At 42.7% G+C, this 24,374-nt stretch overlaps 1 protein-coding gene across 3 annotated transcripts in view; it reads right to left on the bottom strand.

Moving 5' to 3' along the window:
• Positions 1-24,374, bottom strand: part of WWC3 (WWC family member 3) — a 183,232-nt gene that overhangs the window by 36,313 nt on the left and 122,545 nt on the right. For all 3 annotated transcript variants that reach the window (XM_059720925.1, XM_019495020.2, XM_059720926.1), the window contains 3 exons: positions 16,284-16,526; positions 11,134-11,223; positions 8,281-8,855 (listed from right to left, as the gene is read on the bottom strand). In XM_059720925.1, the coding sequence (XP_059576908.1) occupies positions 8,281-8,855; positions 11,134-11,223; positions 16,284-16,526 (908 nt within the window). The remainder of the gene's footprint in view (positions 1-8,280; positions 8,856-11,133; positions 11,224-16,283; positions 16,527-24,374) is intronic.

Here is a 24,374-nt window from a genome sequence, read left to right on the forward strand (position 1 = left end):
ACAAGGGCTGGAATGGACCTCAGCAAGTCATCTAGTCCAACCCCTTGCTCAAAGTAGGACCAGCCCCAACTATATCATCCCAGCCAAGGCTTTGTCTAGCCGGGTCTTCAAAATCTCCAAGAATGGAGATTCCACAACCTCTCTGGGTTCCCTCCTAAGAACAACTTCATGCACAAAAGTTATATGAACAATCACTATCAATCACAGACAGAAGTGATGACAATTGATAAATAATACTCCATATAGTTTTGCGCACACAAATAGATATTGCAATGGTTCCACCTCTCATATGCGTGTACCAGTGACAGCACTCAAATTGTATACCCAATGTTTTGCAAAGTTAAACAGAGCCTACATTTTGAAATATTGTCCATAGTGTCTCCAAGATAGACATCCAACTGATTCAATTAAAAAGTTTCCTTATTGCAAGAGCAATTAATATAATACCCACCCCCTCTACCTCTCAAAGGCAGATTTTAAAAGAGAACCTGGGAGAGCAAGTCAAAATGTTTCAAAGATGGAGGGTAGCAAGCAACAGCACTGTAGAAGAAGGAGGAGGAAAAAATAAGAAAATTATACCCATTCCTGTCCAAGCTGAGATGCTTTACTGTACCTTAACCTGCAACAAGAAATCCTACATGTGTTCTGGGATGGCGCTTTAATTAGAGTGACTGCAGTGCTACATTTATTCAGTGTCCCGTGCTTCAAAATGATGACAGGGGTGCTTGAACTAAAGGTTGTTCAATGAGCTTTAGTTAAAGTGCCCCTGCTGCCATTCTGAAGCATGGGGACACTGAATAGACATGATGTGGAGCTGCTGCAGCATGTTAATTAACATGCTTCAGCAGACTCAATTAATCGAGTCTGCTTCAACACATGTTAATTAGCATGCATCAGAGCAGATGTTTGGCACATATATAGTTATGCTTTGCGACTGGCTTTTACATGAAAATTAGCACTGATTACATTCCAGACTTATGCACCACTGATTTTAAGGATGTGCAGGACTTAACCCTGTGCTCTTGGATGAACTTCTTGCCTTTCTGAATGCAATGTTAACTGGACATTGTGATTACTTAATGTCATGCCTTCACAACAACCCTCAGATTACAGCATATGTGCAACCTGCTTTTTTAAAATGTCAATGGCAAACACTTTGGTCAGGATTATATTAATTATATTGTGTTTTCACTTCCACAGGACTTGAACTCAGAATTTTATTTTTAACTAGACAACCTAACCTCACTGCAATTCTCAGATGCATTAAAATGTTAAAAGCAAATTAAGAAAATAAGACATTCTAAAAATAGCACAATCTGGTCTGAAACTAGCATTCCAATTACTAAGAAGATAATTTTATCTTTTACCTTCACAGATGAAAAACTAGACAGATTAACATTTCATCCCAATCCAATTAAATTCCTAGCTATCTTTATCTTTCTAGTAAATTTATGCCAATGACCAGAATGTCCTAATCAAGCCCCTTTAAATCAGCAGCAGTGTCTTTGATTCTACAGAAAGAACTAAGCTCTTGGATCACTACTTCCCATTTTAATGGTCTAGTAGAGATCATGCACATTTCACTGTCACCACAACAGACAACAACTTTTCAGCTCCAGGCAATTCATGGTGATGTGTAGCAGAAAAATAAGGTAATTGTATTCAAAAGATGCAAAAGCTACTGAGAAAATCATAAGTCACCTGAGAAAATCATCTGATAGAGGATATTTAATACTATTTGTTTCCTTTATGGACTCATCTATGTAAGAAAGCTGCACTAGCATAAGATCTGAATTTATATATTTAAATGAGTGCATTTCTTACTTTGCCCTAAGGGGAACAGGTGTAACAAAACCAAATTAAGTGACTCATACTGAAATAAGTGTTCAGACAAACTTTTAACTATATCAATTGAAAGGTCACCTCAAGCTACACTAACACAAGTATTTTGTGTAGGCACAAACCTTTTATCTCCTACTGTTACACAGACAATTTGTGCAGACTCAGGAGACAAAAGTGAGGGCTATAACCATAAGCAGAATATTGCAGGCTCTTTCCTTTGGGGCTTCATGTTTTGGAAATTGTTCAGAAGGAAATACTAGACCCAAGAAGCCATGTGGTGATGTCATAAAAAAGCGACACATTATAGAAATGTTGTTGTTATGTCTGCAGGCATAGAAACACCTGATAATATCAGCACAGCACAACCCAAAGAATATGGGAGGCGGCAAATAGGTCTTCGAAAAGAAAATAAACATAAAAAGAGAAACTAACACTTCATTTTAGATATCATGGCTTTATCAGAGTTAGTATTTCAAATTTGTTCAAGCTGTAAAATTTCATTCACAATGAAAAAAAGTATATGCTTCTACTACAAGAAAGAAAGCAAGCCTAATTTTTCTCTCCAATATTGTAAGATTTGAGTCCCTTGACAAAAAAATATTGAACACAATTTTACAATAGCAATTAGTGATGTGGGTTTTCCAATGTTTGCATGAGCTACCTGAAATAGGCCTCATTTTCAGAAAGTTGTAAGAATTTACTTGAAAAAAGTGTCTCAAGGTAGGTGCCCAAAAGCTAAGAAACCACAATCATTAGCTACTTTAAAAAAAAAATCTAGCCCACGGTTAGAGACTTATATATTGCATTACAAAACACATTTTAATAACAACACAACTTCAAAACAGAAGCTTACAGTGGAGGCACAAAGAGATCCTCACACACCACAGTGTTGTCAGGCATTAACAAGATATAATAAAGCTGAAACAAAGCTTTATACTAAAGCTTTCAAAACAGGTCTCCAAGAATTTAATAATAGCCAAGAATGTTTAGTTGTTATAGCAAAAACTTACGTGTGCTTTAATGCTTAAACATTATAGCATGATATCAAGCAAAATAAAAATTAGCACATCTTCATTTTTCTTCACATGCAAGTTGCAGAGAACACAGAACACTACACACGCAAAAAGACACACTTGAGTGACAGGCAAATATAGCAAAATAAGTAATAATTTTAGGTTCACTTACAGTAATTTTTTCTGTTGTGCCGCATGAGAAACAAGATACAAAATTAAAGTACATGGTGATAAATTATTTTTTATATAGGCCGTTTAATTTTTAAATATTCCACACTCCACAATTCTCCAAAAATGCATTAATGCATCTACTTTTGTGACAATCACCATCTTATCCTTAAGATAGCATCGCAAAGAAAAAAAAAAATCGAGGAGGAATCACCCACCTTTCTCTTAACAGTTTTACAGAGACTAGAGGAAGATGAAACAGAATTGCACTCAAGCACTTAAATATTTAACAGGTGGCAGGATAGAATCCGGCCCCAAAAGACGATAAAAGTTTAAAAATTCAGTGCTCTAGTTAAATGATAGTTTTCTCCCTCTCCACCAAATTTTTTAAATCTTCCACAAGTGGCATGAATGTCATGACTCAGACTTCTTTTATCTATGTCACACTACCACTGCATATTTCAGCAGAATGTATAGTATGCTTTCAGGAGAGGTGCTAAACCTGTAGTAGAAGCAGAGTTTCAAGTCAAGATGAAATCACAGACACAGGAACCTGTAAGACTGTAACTACATGCACTACGCGTGGCTCACTTGCAACTTTTGCATCTTCTCCCATTTCTATGAGTAATAGAGTCCATCACAATAACTAAACATTTTGTTTGACTAAATACTTCAGAACATTGCCAGAACTATATATTGTTCATTTCCAACTTTTTATTATGAGACCAAACCGTTAGGTGGCAGCAACTAAGCACACTACATAGCAACTTACTTAAAACCCACAAAATAGCTCTAAAGGAGAGGCTCCTCAAGCTGGGGTTATGTGAGCTTGATATGCTATCAGTTCACTTCATAACATTTTTAAGAAGGTAGCATGTGGACCAGCTAAGCCTGGGAACCTGGAACTGCTTCTTGAAAGCAACTGCTGTAAAAGCAAACCAGCTTTGGGGGACAACAGGCCCACATGCTCCACAGACCTCTAGAATTGGAACTGGTCCATACACGGCTTCTGGATCTGGTTAGTACAGCCAATTAGGGAAGCACTGTGCCCAGTCCAAATAGCTCTGCCTCTAAGCAGAGCTAATTAGAACAGATGAGTTTGGGTGCGCTATGCCTGGCCAATTAGCTCTACTGAGAAGCAAAGCTAGTTAGTCCATCTGAGTGCTGCATATATTTTCAGTTCAACAGGCAGCTCTGTGCTCCTTGGAAACTGATTTTTCAAACTCAGGATGAATGTCCTGTTTCAGGGAGTCCCTAAGGTAACCAAGACACAGCCCCAAAATTCAAGGTTGTCCCAGAAAATGTGTGACAATTAATCGGTTTAGCTGTAATATAGAATAAAAACTAATGGAACAGAGTTCAAAGTAGCAACCGCCTCATTTTTCCCAACTCACTTCTAAATTTGAAACATTAAAAGGGAAGTCAAAAGAACAACAAGGTAACTATTTGGCCTTGCACTGCTGGGTTTTTTTTTTACTTACACCCAGTGTAAGTGTTCCATACTATACACAGAGGAAAGCTGAAAACAGAAGAACAGGAAGCAAGAACAGGGAAGCAATCTAGTGACAAAAACAGAGTGACTTGCTGCCAGAACTTTTAAATAAAAGGAAGGAATGGAAGTTGACATGGAAGAGGTAGAGAGCAAGACTGAAGCAGCACCCTAATCCTTCTTATCTTTATTCTCCTTATTTGTCTTATCCTTCCCCATTTCAGCACTCACATCAGGCCTTCACATTTACATTTCCTTGCTACACTGCAGAACTTTCCTCCCAAAAATCAGCTACTTCAAAATTGGGCTGTGTGTATGAAACAGAGAAATTACTTTCCTGCCTCAGATTGAAGCAACCTGCTTTGACTCCTGCTTCATAATGCAGCAGCTGTGGTATTACTATTCAGGCAGCTGAAGCAGTCAACAGACTTAGGGCCTTGTCACATGTTCACATGCAACAGTTGCAATCATGGGAATGTAATAATCTATTCAAGTTAGTAGCTGTTAGGACAGGGGCGGGCAAAATGCGGCCCGCCAAGTCATTCTATTCGGCCCGCAAGGCCCCTAAAAAATTTAGAAAATTAATATTAATCTGCCCTGGGCTGCCTGTCATGCGGCCCTCAATGGCTTGCCAAAACTCAGTAAGCTGCCCTCTGCCCAAAATAACTGCCCACCCCTGTGTTAGGAGATAACCCTCCCCTGAAAGGCAATGGCTCTGCAACTCCAAGAGGGCACTTAACACATGCTATTCTGCTTGTGTTTTAACTGCACTTAAGTGTTAAGGTGCATACAGGATACCACCCTTAATGGCACACTGTTCTTCATTCCACAAGTGTTAATGATCATCTCTCCTTTTTAAATAGTCCTCATGTTCCACTAACAAAGTTAAGGACACATTTGCTGCATGCTAGCTGCTCAACTCTTCAGCTCTTGCAAAATCATAGATCCATCCATGGAGACCTGCCCCTTCATTCTACCTTTCAAAAACAAGGTGTTCTTTATAGTATGAAGCATGTTATATGTGAAAAAAATATGGTATATTGGAAATGTGTTGCTTTACTGAAATGGGTCAGTTCATAATGTGGCTTTCTGATCTAAAACTGTCATCTGTGTTTTCACAAAAAGCCTCTGCATGGCACCAACTTAAGCATATAACCTATAAGCTGTTGTTCAGAACTGTGCTTATTTTGGTCCAAATACAGTAATATGGGCATTGGAAATGTTTTCACATAGCAGATGTACATCCCACAGCCACATCTTCTGGAAGTATTCCTTGTGTTAAGAAAAGTAATGAGTCTGCACCAAAGTACTTGAGCTGAACAAGCTATTTAGCTCAAAATGCTTTAAGTCAGTTCCTTCCCTTTCTTGAGTCATGTGAATGACGCTCCTGTTAGCTGATTGCAAAAAAGTGGCAATTATAAAATAGAAAACACGTCTGTAATTAATATGATACATTCTCTTTTGCCATATCTTTATAATGCTGTTTTGAGAAATCATACCAAATTCATGTTTCTTTCAGCCATTAGTGTAAAATTTGGTTAAGGTGCTTAAATATTATAATATAACAAGTACTGGATAAATTTGGTTTACTAGAACAGCATTAACATGCATTGATTAATTAACCCTCAAAGTATTGTATGAATAGGACAAAAGCCTCTTGTATTTTATTAGCAGCTCCTAGTTTGGTTACCCAAAATGGGAATTAAAAGACAATGTGGTTATTATATAAATACTGAAATGTTGGAAATGTTACATGCTACATTTTGAAATGTTCATCTTTTGTTGATCTTTAACATTTATATATTTCTAACAAACTTTTTCATTTTCAGAAACCTACACAGTCAAATTCCCACAAGTCCCTAAATCAACCAATGGTGCTTTCAGTCAATAAATATAACCAGCAGCCCTACTGTCACTAGGGAAGCCAAAGATCCTAAGTCAATTCAAATGAATCCTGCCAGTGCAGGATGTTTAAGTCAATCTGCTTCTGCTTGGTTTGAGTATTATAATTACCAACACAACAAGGAACTTCATCAACTTGAAGTGATTGTGGTTCAGAATAGAAACAGTACACTATTCTGGTCTTCACTCTATTTCAGGATTGATAAACTAGAAGGGCACACTGTATTTGACTGGGAGCAAAAAGAAATAAATAAAAGCCATTTTAAACTGACTTTAAACAGCCTGGCCATATCTCCTCCTTGATAATATCCTTTTTTGATTAATGATGTAGTAAATACCTGGTCAGAGTCCTGGTGATGTGTACAGCACTGGGAGCCTCCTCTTTACTTATATAATGACTTTTTTAAAACTACTGAACTTGCATTAACTAGTGTAAATCAAAAACTAGGATCTTATGGCAACATTCCATAATCTACAAGTGTGTGCTGTAAGAGTCTAAGTTTGTCTGTTCTTTCTGCCTAAATTGTTTTTCTAAATTTGGGATCATCCATAGCAACTAATGACATAATATTACAATACCACCACCACATAATAATAATAGAAGAAAAATAGCATCAATTCTAATGTAATATTCAAACACATTATTTTCAATAACTCACACTATTCTCCCCCCTCCATACCCCACCCCAGTCATTGCTTGCCTTGTTGTTTCTTTCCCCACCACAGCACTGGGGGCACAAACTTTGACAGCCCTCCAATCAGATTCTATACATGGAAAATGGAGACAAATGTATAACTTTTCACACATAGAAACTAGTTCTGGGGGGATGGGAGATGAGTTATGTTAAATTCAAAATCATCTTGGATTTGGGTAAATCCAGTAGTTTTCTTCCTAGACTGTTGTGTACATGGTAGTTCATAGAAACAAGAACAGGTGCTAAAGAGCACCTGTAATGAGTCACCCCAGTTCTGGCCCAAGTAATAGAGGGCAGATATAAATACCATGTCTTCTAAAAATTAAAATAGATAGTAGCATTATAAACTTGCAACTTCCTGCCTGTCTTATACCATACAAAGGAAAAAAACTGATTTGTTTGAACCAGGCAGATTAGTGGCTACTAAGAACATGCTCTTTCAGTGATCCTCTCTTTGTTGTGAGGGCTGAATATTACTGAGGGGGAAGGGATGGTTACTGCTGTAACCTGTGTTTACTTTTCTTGTTAGGTTCTAGTGAGGATCTTCTGTCCATCAAATTTCCTGTTATTAATTATGCATGTTTGGCATACAAATAAAAGTGGCATGAGTTCAGCACAGCCTAAAACTGTTTTTATTCCGAGTATTTCCCAAGAAGAACCAAACCTTCTATTTTTATTAACAAAACTAACATTACTGAAATAATACTGAAGTAGCTTTCCAAACTGAAACTGTAGCTTGTAGCCGTGTTGGTCTAAGGAGATAGGCAGACAAGGTTCTTCAGGTGAATCTGATATCTTTTATTAGACCAACTTAAGTAGCGGGGGGGGAAAAATTTCTTGCTAAAAATTTAAGCTTGCTAAAAAATTTTTTTTCCAACTACTTAAGTTGGTCTAATAGAAGATATAAGATTCACCCAAAGAACCTCAAAAGTCTAATGCACCAAACGTCTCTAATGTATCAAAAAGTCACGACCCACAAACATTACCCCTCTAGTTTACCTTTAACCACACATCTACTTTACTAGCTACCATCTACTACATAATTGCTTTAAATTAAATTGATGGGGGATAGATAACCTCTATTGTACTAGCATGCTTAGATTTTTATTTTATTTTTCATTACCCCTTATAAAGTCAGCCACATGAAATAATAATAAGGAAACAAACTAACCTCCACCAGTCTGGACATTTGCAAATTGTAGCCCCATTTCTCGCATTCCTTCACTGTCCATAGGGTAACTTGGAGTCTGAGATGAAGCTGTTCCTTGTGTATCATCATCACTCAATGTCGAGGCTTGAGCTCTAAGCATTTCTAGGCCTCCTATGCCAGCCATTTCCTCAAACCCTTCAGACATCTGAGCCAGTGGAGAATCCCGAGAAGCAGAAAGAAAGGGGGTATCTAGTGGAGAGCTTGGAGGAGACAGTGATGACAACGAGGACCGTGAGGATAGGGATGCCAGAGACTGAGGTGTATCCAAGGACCTCCTTTGCTTATTGAAGTTAGAATGTCCAACAGAATCAGAGTACTGCACATCTTTAGAGAGAGATTCAAATGGAACGATGTCAAAGCGCAGATGCTGTCCAAAGTCTGTGACATTATCTGATTTGTCATACTGTGGAAGGCCATAGATATCTGTAAAGCTGACTGAGCTGAGAGAACCCCTGCTGGATGCCAGCGATCCTCGGCTAGAAGCCAGTGATCCCCTGCTGCTGCCGGAGGACATTGTGAGGGTGCTAGCAGACAAACTTAAAAAAAAGGCAAGAGAGAGAAAAGTGACCCATTTATATGCAACTAAAAACACAACGTAGATACAAATACAATGACTCACATTAGGTACGTGATTTTACAAACACACAGGCTGCATCTACACGTGCTGCTACGCCCCCTTGTTACTTGCTTTTGGAAGTATTAAAAAACAGCACAGTAATAGACTATACTGCGCTGTGCGCACTGCACACAGTTATTTTTGGGCACTACATCACTGTAGCAATGCGCTGTAACAAGGGAGCATGTCACTACAGCTTTTGCCTGCAGATGCTACATTGCCGTAGCATCATAGCCCACAGTGTCATAATACATGGATACTATTTGGCAAGTTAGACTTGTCTCCCTCTCGTCCTCCCTTATCCTCAGGCACAATGGTAATTAAAATAGTATGAAAGACAGCCAAAACAGGTCAGCACATTTGAAAAGGAGGACTGGAACAGAAGGATTATCACCCTTTCCTCAAATCCACCTGGGGCTCCATGGATTTTGATGGAAAAATGGCCAGAGAGGTCTGGTGGGATGAATTCATAGAGTTGAGGGCCAGAAGCATCCATTGGATCACTTAATCTGAACTCATGTGTATATCACAGGCCATTAAATTTCACCTGGTAATGCCTGCACTAAGTTCAATAACTGTTTTTTTTGGCTAAAGTATGATGCGTTTGGGAGAAATGAGCAGTCAATGGAACAAGGAAATAGTCACTTTACATAGCATGATACCCTAGCAAACTCAGAGTTTCCAGTGAAAAATCCCATGGGAGCTTGCAACAATGCCAGTATTAATCCTATTCCTTCCACTGTTCTCAAAGTACTGGAGAGAGAAAAAGCATTGGGGGGTGGGGTGGGGTGGAGTGAACCAACCAGAGCCCAACTCTGGATGGAAGCTGGTGTACTGAAAAAAAAAAAGGATCCTGAAAAGCTACTCCTATTAGTATACAGGTTAGTTTCTATATACTAATATTCTCAGACCTGTAGGATTTCCCTGAGGATCTCATGACATTTTACCTTTACAGGGAAATTTCATGTCTCCTCCCTGAAAATCCCTGCTTGGTGAGTATGCTGTCTTTAGATGTCAGAGTGGTGAATCTAAGCACATTTTACGCTCATGAACTTTCTTCCTATCCTCTAAACTTCTGCACAGCTACAGACTGTCTTCATCTCTGTTTTAATTTCCAACCACTACCTCTCCTTTCATAACACAACAAACATTGCCATCACCTCTGTCTTCAGTTCTTAGGGCTTTTTTTTCAGCTCTGTTGTAGATACAGTACTTGAGTTTCTCCACCCACTTAACATTTTTAGTTGTACATTTATCCTTATAGTAACACTCTATAAAGACCACTAAATTTTAAGTGGTCAAATACTTTGCTAAACTGCAAGCAGTATATGCATTTCAGTGCCCAAGTTGTGCTTACAGAAAACAGATGAACTAAAAGACCACTAACCATCTTTCATTTACACTACCAATCCGCTGTAAAGGGTGTAAAAATAAACAGTTGTATTCCATTTGCATGTTTTTCTCTTCTGGTGCAAATTTTAAAATATAATTAAGACCCTCCTTAACACATTAATCATGACATAAATGAGCGGCAGAGTGCTACACATGCAGCAGATTTATTAAGTCACCATATAATGAGAAACAAGCAATAAAAATGTTCCGTAAAATAGAACATTTTTATGGCTGGTTTGTATGGCACCTTGTATGGCTGAGCCAAAAACCAGCTGATTATCAGCCCTGCAGCCAGGACCACACCAGGGTCTGGAACAGCTCCAGGACTGAGAATCAGCTGATTGTCAGCCTCAGCAAGAGGCTCCTGGGGACTTTAAACCCAGTGCCTGACAGCTCTGATTTAAAGTGCCCAAAGTGAAACCCTTCATCTCCCTCCCCACCCCAGTTGATCCCTTGCACCTAGCAGACCAGCCAGAACTACCAGGTATGGGGCCAACAACTTCCCAGGAATGCGCCGGTGCCAGTTTGAGACCCAAGTCAGAGCTGACAACCACCTAATTCTCAATTGCAGCCCATGCAAGGAAGCCCAGTATCATGATCCCAGGCTCCCCCTATAGCAACAAGTAGTAATGGTGTGACTAGGATCTGATCACCAACTCCAAAACTGGACTTCCTGCCACGAATGTGTGTCATAGGACAAGAGGTGCGACTGTTAGGACAGAGGATCAGGTCCCATCATACCATTAAGTGAACATGTACTACAGGCCTAGACTTACTTAAAGAAAACAAAACTTTTTCCAACTCACCTTTTTAACTGGGAGTGTAAGTAGGAAGTTAAACGAGTTGCCTCTTCCAGCTGCATAAGCAAACAGTTCCTCTTTTCCTGTAACAGTATTCTATAATTTAAAAATATACATATATTATTCGCATTGCAATTGTACTTGAAATGGGCTAGGACTATTCCAATCACAGAAAAGCCACTTCTTGTTGCACTTCAGATAAGTTGCAATACAAAACTGAATCCTTGTAGATTATCTTTTAGAGTCATATGCAGTGCGCAGGGGTGCACTCATAGAGATTTTTTGGGCTGAGACCTATAGCCAATTTTTAAGGAAGCATATCAGCCGATACTGATTCGATTTCCAATACACAGCCTGGCAGCTTCAAGAGCAGCATCTGGCCGGTAAATCTGTTGCGGTGGAAGGGGCATGGGAGATGCTGGGCAGATTGAGGCCCCTGTGGTGAAGGAGGAAGGGAGTGGGGCTGGGGGAGGCATTGCCCAGCCAGGGCAGGGCAGGGCAGGGTGCAGGACTGAGCCACAACTCATCTGGGAGGTGCGGGAATGAGGGGCAGCTCCTGCTGCTGCATGCACCCCAGGAGGGCATGAGGGGGTGTGTGTTCCCAGATTTGTGCAGGGTGAGGCAGGCTGCTGCCGCAGGCAGCTGTGCCAGGCTCTTCCTGGTAGGGGCTGGGCCAGGCTGTGCTCAGGGCGGGCAATGGCGGTGTTGGGAAGGGGCTACAAGGGGGCTGCAGCCATCCCAAAATTCTCTGTAGTACCCCCCAGCCACCCCCCTGCCAGCACCCCACCCTGAGCGCAGCCTGGCCCAGCCCTCTGTTGGGAAAAGCCAGGGGCAGCCCCAGCCCCAGCCCGCAGTGGCAGCCCACCCCACCCTGTGCAGATCTGGGGATCACCTATCCCCATGCCCTCCCAGGGTGCACACAGCAGTAGGAGCTGCTCCCGCTCCCCATACCCCCCCAGACAAGCTGCAGCTCTGTCCCGCTGGGCAGATCCTACCCCTGACCCTGCCCTAGCCCCACTTCCTCCCTCACTGTGGTCACCTCTGCCCCCCTCCATGCTTCTTCCCTCCCCTTCCACCACAGACTTACCAGCTGGACCCAGCTCTCCAAGCTGTCGGGCTGTGCTTCTCACTGCCTATGCGCCGTGCTGCAGCTGCGCGCATGCACAGGGCATTTATTGGCCACATCAGGCAAAAAAAGCCTATTTCCAATACAGTTAATTTTCTTTATATCAGCCCCAATCCGCTACTGGATTTATGTATCGGTGTACCTCTAGCAGTGAGGGAATTCTCACTAATAGTACTGGAAACCAGGATCTTTACAAGGTACTTTGAGAACTAGAGAAACTAAACTATAAGGAATCAAATGACAATACAAACTCATGGTGGTAAAGGTATACAAATACAATATCAAGGTCTTATATTAAGTATCCAAGATAACATAAAAAAAGAAAAAAAATCCTTAAAGAATAAACTTTGTTTCTTCCAAGCATCAACAACGTAGCTCAATTAAAATGCAGGACACTGTCACAATATACTTGAAAATGTTCATGAAAGTTGCCCAATCACCTTGACAGTCTAAGAGGAAAATTTAAAAGGGAAAAAACTGAAGAACGTTTTCCTACTAAGCAGTTCAGAAGCAGTCTACATTCCTGGCTTTCATTCAGATAGATTATATGCAAGGAAAGGAATGAGGAACCACTGGGAAACCATGTAGAAATTAATCTGACTTTAAAAATAAAGTCCCAAGAGATATATGGTAAACTGGAAAACTAGTTTTTGAATTTTGCTAATTATGTTTTCTTGAATTTTCCTCTTTTAAACAAAAGTTATGGCATAAAAACACTTCCCCATTCACCACCCCAAAAAAATGAAAATGTGACAATTCACTCAACACTCAAAAGTTTCAGTGTTTTATTTTTTCTTAAATCTATAAAAGAAAAAAAAATATTCTAAAAAATTAAAGATAGGGTGATAATCTTCTAATCTTCTTTGTTTCTATCTCACTATGCAGGAGCCCAGAGAAGTTAATACCTCAGTGCTGAAGTCACAAGTCAGCTGGTAATTAGAATGCTATAGAGTCACATGGAGACATTACATTTACCATGTAATTAAACTTATTGATCATGCAATAAATTGTAGCCACGTGCTCAGCCAATTTATGGTATGATAAAATGGCACACCAAGTCCTTGCACGTTAAATGGTTCACAGAGCCGTTTCAACTTGCTGGTGCCAGGCTCTTGACAGCACATGCAACTAGGGATCAGGGACAACTAAAACCAAAACAGATATGGGACATCCCTGACCCCCAGCTGCATGTGTCAGAACTTGTCTATTGGGATCTGAGGAATTTTATGCCCCATTCCAAAAATCACACATTCTGCCCTCCATGTCTGGAATGGTGGCAGTATGCCCAATTCTTGCAATTGGGCCTAACATTTCTCAGATCTCAATTCTACAAGTATATTAATTTATGTCAGAGGCCTTGGGACATCAGTTTGAAGACCTGTCTACAGAAAGTACCAACAAACTCTCACAACTGCTAAAATAATGATGCAGAGGTCTTGATGAGAACATAGTAAAGAGGAAATGAAAGGGAAATGTTTGGGATAAATGAAATTAAGCTGTTAATATACTAGGGAAATTCCAGAAACAAACAAAAAAGCAATATCCTCCAAAAAGCATCAATTAAAAGTTAAAATGTACTTGTACTTTACTGTACAAGTAAAGAATTATTCAGCTGTTTAATACTACATTTTAAACAGCAATAGATAGCCATTACATATACTTAAACAAGAACCAGAACTCTTGGATGTGGAGTAGAGAGTGGAATTTGGAAAGAGAATTCTGAGTCAAATATTTTCCAACACTAACAGGCCTAAAAATAAAACCTGAGAAACTACAAGAGTTAAACTAGACTTTGGTGTTATACACTTTTTTATATATATACAAAAATAGAGCTCTTAACATATATTATTTTAACTGTTTTAACTCAAGTTCTTGCTAGCATTTGAAATATCAGATATCACACTGGAATGCTGGTTTCCACAGCACAGATTACAACATGGAAAAATAAGTTGCTCTTCCTGCCAGCACAGTATGCTCTACTAACATGAGATTCCCAAAACAACCAATAAAAATTTACTACACTGCAGTGTAATGTGAACTCCCTTCTCTGTCAATTTTTAAGCTGAACTATCAACATAAACATATTACAAAAATCACAAATAATGCCATACAAAACATTAAACATTTATGTTATATATCTTCTATTATCTCTTGGATTTACTGCCTAAAATAAATATTCAAGGGAAATAAAATTCTGCAAACCTGTATAAAGTAGGCATATTCAATTACATAATGAGTACTTTTAAAATAAATTCTAATATTTACATAATATGGCATTAAAGTTGTAAGAGTAGTTTTGTTCAAATGTGGCAGTTGGCATTTTACCATTAATTCATGCTTCAACATGTTCCAAAAATCAAAAAAAAAGAATGTCTTAGAAAATCTCATGCAGGGGGACAGTGACTTTAACTTTAAGACATGGAAAAATATACTAGATAGAAATATTTCTGCTGAAGTGAAAAGCTTCACCGTCAATAAAGCTTAGCAATATTATCTGAATATTAATTTTTTCAGGAAACTCAAGTATTAATTATTCAGGATATGTGAGTTTGGCAGAGAAGCGCTCTCTATACATTTGAAACTGTTTATAAATATGGACAGTTGATTGAAACGCAAAAATCAGACTTCTTTTCTTGGTTCCTTGAATTAGGGTGAAAATTTGTGGCACCTTAAAATAAATCACCTAAAATGTTTTTTGTTTTCATTAAGAACAGAACTTCATATTGATTTTAACTATAAAAAATACCTACAGTGAAGACAACATTTTAGGGGCATATCTGGAATCCAACCAAACTGTATATAGGTAAAAGTAATGGGAAAGGCATGTACACAAATGTAACATAAAGCTAATCTTTGATGGGGCAAGTGCGGAGTAGGGGAGAAGTCTCTATAACTAATACTAATCCTATTTCTAACTCTAGACTCCTATCAACTTCTCTCTCTCCCGATCTCTATTTTGGGGTCCCCAACCATCCTGCATAGTCCAGTGGCATGCCCTGCAGGTCAGAGTTCTTCCAAGCAAACTTAAAATTTAACCTGATTTAATTCTGATCAATTTCACTGTCACTAGTCTGAACAGAAAAAAAAGAATTTGAATTTAGTTGATTTCACTCTAATGCTACTGCAGAAGCCCTGCGACGTATGTTTTGAAATACAGGTATGGTCAGTAAGGGCTGACTGGAAACCTAGCCTTTCTATAAGCAAAGTACACTAATTACCCTGACAAACATTACATTTACAGCACAATTAACATGTTAACTGCACCACAAATTGTAACATGACGCACTCAACCACTGTGTGATAAAACAGCAAACGAGCTGTAAAATTTCACATTTCATGTGCCATATTTAATACAGAGCAGCTTTGTGGCTGGTTTATATCACACTTCAAATTCAATGTGTGACATATCCCAGACCTATGTTGCTCTGTGCCCCACCCAGAGAATCCACTGACTAACATCAAGGGGTCAGGCATGGGGTCTGAGACACAGCCACCTCAGGTCCAATCCCTGGGATTAGGCAGAGGGTAGCCCCGAGTCCCGGACCTGGATGTCCCCTGTCCAACCACCAAAAGTATCCCCATGCCTGGCATTTGGAGACATTCCCCCACGTAAACAACCACCCTGTGTGCCCATTAGAAGACACCCTGGTGCAGCCCATCACTGAGAAACTGGTTCCTCAATGGTAGACTGCACTAGTGTTGCCAGTACATGGGGAGCCCAGCATACAGAATCCTGTCCTCCTAAACTGATCTCCTGGCACAGGCAACCTAGCAACTGGAATCTGAGGAATTTTATTCTTGATCCTCAAAATTGTGCATGTGATTTTGCACAACTGGCATGACAGGATATATGATTTTGGGGATCAGACATAAAATTCCTTAGAGACCAATGGCATGATCAAATGCCAAGGGCCTAATAGGCACCACAACATTTACATCTCTCAGAAATCTGATGAAATTCCTCATTCATTTCAATTTAATGCACTCATATTCTGTGACAAAAAAGAAAATTATTTGATCATTTCCAAACCTTTCAGTGGCTCCGTGAGCAGAAGTAGCCCGAGCACACTGAATTTCATCCTCCAAGCGCCGTTTTTCTTCCTCCAAACGTGCTAAATCTTCTGGAGATCGCCTCTGCTGACTAATAAGCTGTAATTCCTGAAGAAGAGCCTCTTTCTCTTTTATAAGCTGAAGACGGTCCCTGTCCGCCTCAGCCATTCCTGGCCAAGATTCATTATCTAGCAATGCCAGCTGCTGCTGTATATTGGAAACCCTTAAAAATAAAAAAAAGAGCATAGAAGACAAAGATGAAGATCAATAACAGGAGAAGAAAAACAACAAACATTTGGAACAGCTGGTCAGGGGAATCAATTCCAGTTCACTTTCCACTTCCTTACTTCAACCGCTTCAACTTAGACTCTAAGCAACATCTGAATTTAATAGTGCCAAATTGAGGGGTAACAAACTTAAACTTGACATCTACCATCTGTATGTTTAATTAAGCAAAATTTAAACTGCATTAACACTAGAATGGACAGTGTTATGATAGTAATTTTGCATCATGTTAATTCATATTCCAGAGCTGTTACAATTAAGATGCGTCAAAACTCCCATAATGGGAGGAGGGGGTGAGGAAAGAGGGGCAACTGCCCTGGCTGCTGACCTGGGGAGGGGAGGAGAGGGGAAAAGAAAGAAGTACCACTGCTGTCAGCTGTACGTTCACTAATCAGAAGTTACTGTTACTAGGCCTGTGCAAATAGGGGAGTATTCAATTCGGATTCAGCCAATTCGGAGGACAGTGATTCAATGTGGTGATTCAAATCACTGTACCCATTTAATATGGCTGAATCAGAATTGAAGATTTGGCACTGATTCATATCAGCCAGAGAGATGAAGGCACAGCTGGGCAACTGCGCCTTCAGCTGTGCCTGACTCTTCCCAGGTGGGGGAGCCACAGGAGAAGCCGCCATGGCTGCCTTGCACGGCCCCATCCCCTGCCCGGCCCCAGCCTAGTCCCAGCACTTAAAAAAAAAATAAAAAGAAAGAAAAAGCCCTGCACTCATCGGCTGCAGCAGCTGTGATTGGGACCTCTGGGCACTCGTGGAACAGCCCCTCCGGCACAGCACAGCACAGGACAGTGGGGGGCAGCAGGGATCGCCCCCCCCCCCCCACACCTGGCACCCATACAGCAGCTGTCGCATTGTGTGGGTGCAGTGTGGCTCGCCAGGATGCCACGCAATATCTGGGAGCTGGGGTCGCTGGGACTGAGAGGTGCCGGGCTCTGGCTGACAGGTGGAGACGCCCCAGCTCCCAAACAGTGCATGGCACCCTGCCTAGCTACACTGCACCCACGCCATGGGACAGCTGTCATGCGGGTGCCAAGCAGGGCAGAAGGGCAATCCCTGCTGACCCCCACTGCATAGGGGGGGCTCTGCCATGAGCGCTCAGAGACCCTGATCACCGCTGCCAGAGCCAGTGAGTACAGAGCTTTTATTTATTTATTTATTTGTTTATTGAAGTGCCAGGAGGCGGTGGGGCAGGGTAGTCATGGGAGTTTCTCCCACAGCTCCTCTGGCTGTGCCTGCCTTTGCCCTGGCGGGGGGAGCTGTGGATGTTATCCCCTGCTGCCATTTGCCCAGTCGGTGTGGGGGGAGAGGAGGGGTGGCACGATGCAGGCACGGCTTACTCTGGGTGGCAGCAGGGCATAGCCCCTGCTCTTAGTACTACTGTGCCTGCATCAGCACTGGGAGCATGGGCTCTACCCTGCTGCCACTTGCCAGCTGGTGCAGAGGGACGTAGGATGTGAACATGGCAGCGCTGGGAGCAGGGGCTATGCCCTGTTGCCACTTCCCCCTTCTACCTGGAACAAGCCGTGCCCACATCCCGCCCCCCTCTCCGTCCCAGCTGGGCAAGTGGCAGCAAGGCAGAGCCCCCACTCCCAAGCACTGCTGTGCCCACATCCTGCACCCCGCCTCCCCCCCACAAGTAATGCACCCTCCCGTGCCAGCTGGTCCCAGCCCCAGCTTCAATCCCTCCCTCCTCCATGTCCCTTTCCTTCCCTCCCCCCTCACCCAACCCCAACAGACCTACTGGTTGGAGGCAACTGTGTCAGCTGCCTGTTTAGCCTATGACCAAATCTCCGAAGTAGCCAAATCTTTTCCAAAGCTTTTCCAAATTGATCTGGATGCTTTTAATCAATTTGGAGCTTTTAACTTTTAATTGGTCTCCTGATTTGATTTGGATTCAGAGATTCAATCCCCGAATCAGGCCGAATCTCCTCTGAATCGAATCAGCTACCGAAGCTTCACACAGTCCAATTGCTTACCCTTGCCCCCCCCCCCCCCCGAGTGCCAGCTCTGTACCTTTGCTGCTGAGAATCAAGGTAGTTAGCATGAAAGTTGGGGTTGGCTATCCCAAGGAAGATTTGAGTGTGCTGTCTGTGAAGCTTAAGAAACTACCTTTTGTTTTGAAAGGAAAGATCCCCTTTAGTTTTCTTTCCCCTAATATCACCTCCCCAGTTATGATTTTGGGAATGCTTTAGGTAACTTATTTGTCAATGAGTGCCACAATGTCTAAAGCCAAACTCTTCTTCAGTGATACATAATCAGCTAGTGAAAAATGGTATGGGGGCTGCAAACACTTGGGAGCCCCTGACTGACAACTCAAAGATAGAAGTAAATAATCCAACAATCTAAAAAGAAAAATAAGGATGAAACAAGTCAGTTTTTGTTAAGGAAAACTACTATACACACACTAATGTAGAGAAGCCAAGTTCTCTATGTGCCACACCTCCACCAACTTGTTAACTTTGTTCAAACAAAATAAAAATAGAGAGTCACAAAACTCCATCTACAACACGTAGGTAGAATTACCTCAGTCCAGAGTTATAGACTGATGGCTGACAGAGAAAAATGGAAAGAACTATAATAAGAATAGCAGCATCAGGTTCTTATTTTATGAACCCAAACAGTTCAGACAAGCAACCAAAATTTTGGGGATCTGAACAGAATTGGATGTTTTGAGGTTCAAAAGACTTCTAAGTTTACACAGATGAAAACATAACTGCATCTGAATTTTCAAAAGATTTCAATGAGGTCCCTCACCAAAGGCTCTTAAAAATATTGAGTTGCCATGGGATTGGAAAGAAGTTCCTTTTATTGTTTGAAAGCTGGTTAAAAGATAGGAAATAAAGGATAGAGCTAGATGGTCATTTTTCAAGATGGAAGGTCAAGAGTGAGATCGTCCAAGAATCTGTGCTGAGCTGAGTTTTGTTCCACATTTCATAAATGACCTGAAAAAGGGTATGCATGGTGAAATATCAAGATTTGCAGAGTATACTAAATTATTCTGGGTAGTCACATCCCAAACTGATGGTGAGGAACCGCAGAAGATTTCATAAAACTGAGTGAGTAGGCAAAAAAGGGGTAGATGCATTTGTCACCAGTTAAGTTCAAGTAGCGGAAAAATAACCTCAACTATACATACACAATCCTGAGCTCTGAACTAGATATTATAACTCAGTAAAGAGACCTTGGGATCATAGTAGACCAGGGGTGGGCAATTATTTCAGGCGGAGGGCCGCTTAACAAGTTGTGGCAAGTTGTCAAGGGCTGCATGGGTAGCCCCGCCCCTTGACAGGTGCCCCGCCCCCTGGTCACCATCTTGGGACCAATGTCCCAATGTCTTGGGACCAATGTCCCAGGGCCAACACCAGTAGGGCCCAGAGCAGGGCACAGGCTGGCAGCAGTCTATGGAGCTGGGCTGGGCTGCACCAGCAGGGAGAGGGGAGCTGGCCCAGCTCCATAGAGCCCGTGCCAATCAGGACCCTGTACTCCTGTCATTCTGCTCTGGGCCCTGCTGGTGCTGGCCCTGGGACATGGGTGTGTGCCCTGCTCCTGCACCCACTCACTCCCAGAGCCCCCCAGCCCCATGGTACAGGCGGGGGGGGGGGGGGCAGTGCACAGCCCCGACCCCTTGCTCGCTGGCAGGGAAGGAGCTGGTGTTGAGCACTAGGGGAAAAGCAGCCCCTCCCCTGCCCCATGGCCAGCACTACCTGCTGCAGCCGCTCGCAGCCCACGCAGGGCTGTCCTGAGCAGGCACAGGCAGCCCCATGAGGGCTGCAAGCGGCTGCAGCGCAGAGTACTGGCCATGGGGCTGGGGAGGTGCCGCTTTCCCCCCACACAGCACCAGCTTGTAAGCTGCCCCCGCTGTGAGCCCAAAGCCGGCACAGGCACAGGTTACAAGCTGGTGCTGAGTGCGGGGGGAAAAGCGGCCCCTCCCACCCCATGGCCAGTGCCCCGTGCTGCAACCGCTTGCAGCCCATGTGGTGCTGCCTGTGCCTGCTCAGGACAGCCCCACATGGGCTGCAAGCAGCTGCAGCTGGGCACTGGCCATGGAGTGGGGGAGGAGCTGCTTTCCCCCCTGGCTCAGCACTGGCTAGTCCTCTGCCCTTCCCTTCCACCCTGCTTACCTGAGGTTCTGGCGCCGGGACAGCCACATGGGCCCTGATGATGCAGGAGCTCTCCAGGGCTTCCCCTGGGTCCTACTGTCCTTGGTTCCTGTCATCTTTGCCCTTTGACAGGAACCACAGACAGATAAATTTTAATTTTCTAAATTTTTTAGGGGCCCCGACCCCCAGCCGAAATTGCATTGAATACTCTAGGCGTTTCTGGTCTTCACATGCCACAACATGGATATAGTAGAATAAAAGAGGCACAGAGAGAGGCAATCAAGATGATCAGGTGTATGGAAGAACTGCCATACCAGCAGCAAATGAAAATGCTAGAAATCTTCTGTTTTGAAAGGAGAAGATTGAAGAGGGATATGATAGAAGTCTATAAAATGATGAAGCATGTGGATAAAGTGAAGAGAACTGTTATTCACCAAGTCCCAGAATACAAGAACTTGGGTGGACCCACTAAAATTAACAAGGGAAGGCTTAAAACAAAGAAAAGCACATTTTTATACAGCACGCAGTTCATTCATGGAATTGCCACAGGAGGCTGTAAAGGCAGACACTATAACCAGATCGAAAAATGTATTAGACAAATCAATGGAGGACAGCTCCACTGGGACACATTAAATAGAACAATCAGGGATGGATCCTCTACTACTGATGACTGATAGGAGAGGATGGCTTATACTAGACATGCCCTGTACATATACTCTCCCTCATATTTTATGCTTCATGTTAAGCCAATTTCAGAGTATAACCATAACTATAGAATTGTGAGAAGGAATTCCTGATAATTTTTAGAAGGTCAGGTTGTACTTATGAAAAGAATTCTGGTTGCATCCTACAGCTGGGGTGAAATGGCTCCTCTGTCACCGACTCAAATATGGCAATTAAGACATTTACCTTGGCTCTTAGAAAGCTTTGAGACAAGGTAATGTCCAGATCTCCATATGTTGAAAAATATATATCAGCAGTATTGTGCATTCACTGTGGTGACTCCAGCATCGAGGTTGCAAGAAACATTCCACTACAAAGCAAGTCTGACCTCTGTTAAATATCACAACAAATATCTATTAGTTTGAAATTTCACAAATGTGGTCTCCCTGCCAAAGTGTTGTGTGGCAGTCTGAAATATGTAAGGTATGCCATATAGGAGCTACGTAACTTAGGAAAGAGAAGAATATCTCTCTTTTAAAGAAAACTTCTATGTATTTTTGCCATCTAAAAAATGGCTTGATCTTCTAGATTTTTAAATCATTCTAGATTTTCTGACATTTAAATCTGATTTGAACTATAGCCCTCAAACATCTATTATTTTGTTGCAACTATAAAACAACAATGCAAATACACATTAAAGCAGACGCTACATGTTTTTCATACTTTAATGCAAGTAATAATCAAACTGAAACATAGAAGTATATTTTAGTGTCAAAATATAATTTTCTGCTTTAAGCCTGTAGGATCCAAAGAATGAGTTTAGGGGCTGCTCATCAAACAACAGAAAGCGATGAGCCACCCTCTGGAGTCATGTAAGGTTGCCCACTATCAGAACAGAATAGCCATATTGCTGCAGCAAAGAAAAGGACCTGCCTCTGGAGCATACTAGGTTGCTCAGCAAAAGAATCAGATAGCAATGACCATTTCCAGGTGGCATAGGATCATCTTTCCTGGGCCAGACATGTATTTTAGGGGCAAACAAATGCTATGTCCTAATACACTTACTGGAAGAGAATCTGTGCCTAAAAATGGTCAATTTTTATACTGAATTAACATGCATTTATGCATTACATTTTTCAGGCTTTTAAGAAGAGAAGCAGACATTATCTATTTGCATCTTAGTTGGTTACAGAAACATTTCACTTTATTATTAAGAGTTGAACAGAACTGAGAAGGGTGAAAAGCAGTGGCAGCTTCTGCAAGGCCAGCATAAGAGGTCAGAAACGCAGCTGTTTACATGGTGATGGCTGCATCTTTGCAACATACAAGAAATGCATGCATTGTAAGTTTCTAATTAATTTTTTTTTTAAATAGAAAAAAGTCTGTGCAAGAGGCATGGCTTGCACTCTACCTCCCCTCCACTTCCCCACGACTGGTCTCCTTTCCTAAAAGGAGCAGCAATGGTAGCCTTACTCTCTCTGTTGCCTCCATCCCCTCCTACTACAAGGAAGCAGCTTAGAAGAGAACGTGCTGCTCATACCTGCCAGAAATAAAGTGGCTTCTGGAATTGGAAAGCTAGGCTAGAGCTGACAGGATGAAGTTTAATGCAGACAAATACAAGGTGCTACACCTCAGGAAGAATAATCAAAAACACAAATACAAAACGGGGGACACCTGGCTGGATGGCAGCACTATAGAAAGGGACTTGGGAGTCTTAGCAGACCACAGACTCAATACAAGTCCAGTGTGATACAGCTGCACAAAAGGAGAATATGGCATTAGGTGCAAAACATGGGAGGTGATAGTGCCTCTCTACTTGGCACTGGTTAGACCTCATACTGTGTGCAGCTCTAGGCTACACATTTTTTAAAGGACGTGGAGAGGTTAGAGTGGGTCCAGAGGCAGATAACGAAGATGATCAAGGGCTTGGCAGGCAAATCATATGGGGAGAGGCTGATGGAGCTAGGCACGCTCAGCTTGTGAAAAAGGTGCTTAAGAGGGGACGTGACAGCAGCTTTCAAATACGTGACGAGCTGCCACGAGAAAATGGAAAGCACCTTTTCTCTTGCCGCAGAGAGGATGTGGACCAATGGCTTAAAGCTGCAACATAGTAAATTTAGATTGGAGATTTGGAAAAACTTCTTCACTATAAGAACAGTGAGGCAGTGGAACAGACTGCCTAGGGTAGCTATGGACTCTCCATCACTGGAGGTGTTCAAGAAAAGGTCAGACAGCCACTGGTCAGGGATGATCTAGGCCAGGGGCGGGCAATTATTTCAGGTGGAGGGCCGCTTACCCAGTTTTGGCAGGCTGTTGAGGGCTACCCATGTAGCCCTGCCCCTTGTTAGGTGCCCTGCCCCCTGGTCACCATCTTGGGACCAATGTCCCAATATCTTTGGTCCCAAGACATTAGGACATTGGTCCCATGTCCCAGGGCCCAAAGAAGGGCACAGGCTGGCAGGGGTTTGTGGAGCCAGGCTGGGCTGCACCAGCTAGGAGAAGGGGGAGGTGGCCCAGCTCCATAGAGCCCCTGCCAGCTGGGACCCTGCGTTCCTGCCACCCAGCTCTGGGCCCTGCTGGCACTGGCCCTGGGACACCAGTGCAGGCCCCGGGTTCCTGCTGGCTCCCCGCCCACTCATTCCCAGTGCCCCCCAGCCCCACGGTACAGGTGGGGGGCAGCGCACAGTCCCGACCTCCTACTCTCTGACAAGGAAGAAGCTGATGCTGAGCGTGGGGAAAAGCAGACCCTCGCCCACCCCATGGCCAGCACTCCGTTGCAGCTGCTCACAGCCCACGCGGGGCTGTCCTGAGCAGGCACAGGCATCCCCACAAGGGCTGCAAGCGGCTACAGCACAGGGCGCCGGCCATGGGGTGAGCAAGGGGCTGCTTTTCCCTGTGCTCAGCACCAGCTTGTAACCTGGCCCCGCTGCCAGCCTGGGCTCCACGCCAGCTCCAGGCTCACCCATCGGGGCTGCGTATAGTGGCAGCAGCTGTGGCCCCCCCACTTGC

Source organism: Alligator mississippiensis, chromosome 1 (assembly GCF_030867095.1).
Source record: "Alligator mississippiensis isolate rAllMis1 chromosome 1, rAllMis1, whole genome shotgun sequence".
NCBI lineage: Eukaryota > Metazoa > Chordata > Crocodylia > Alligatoridae > Alligator > Alligator mississippiensis.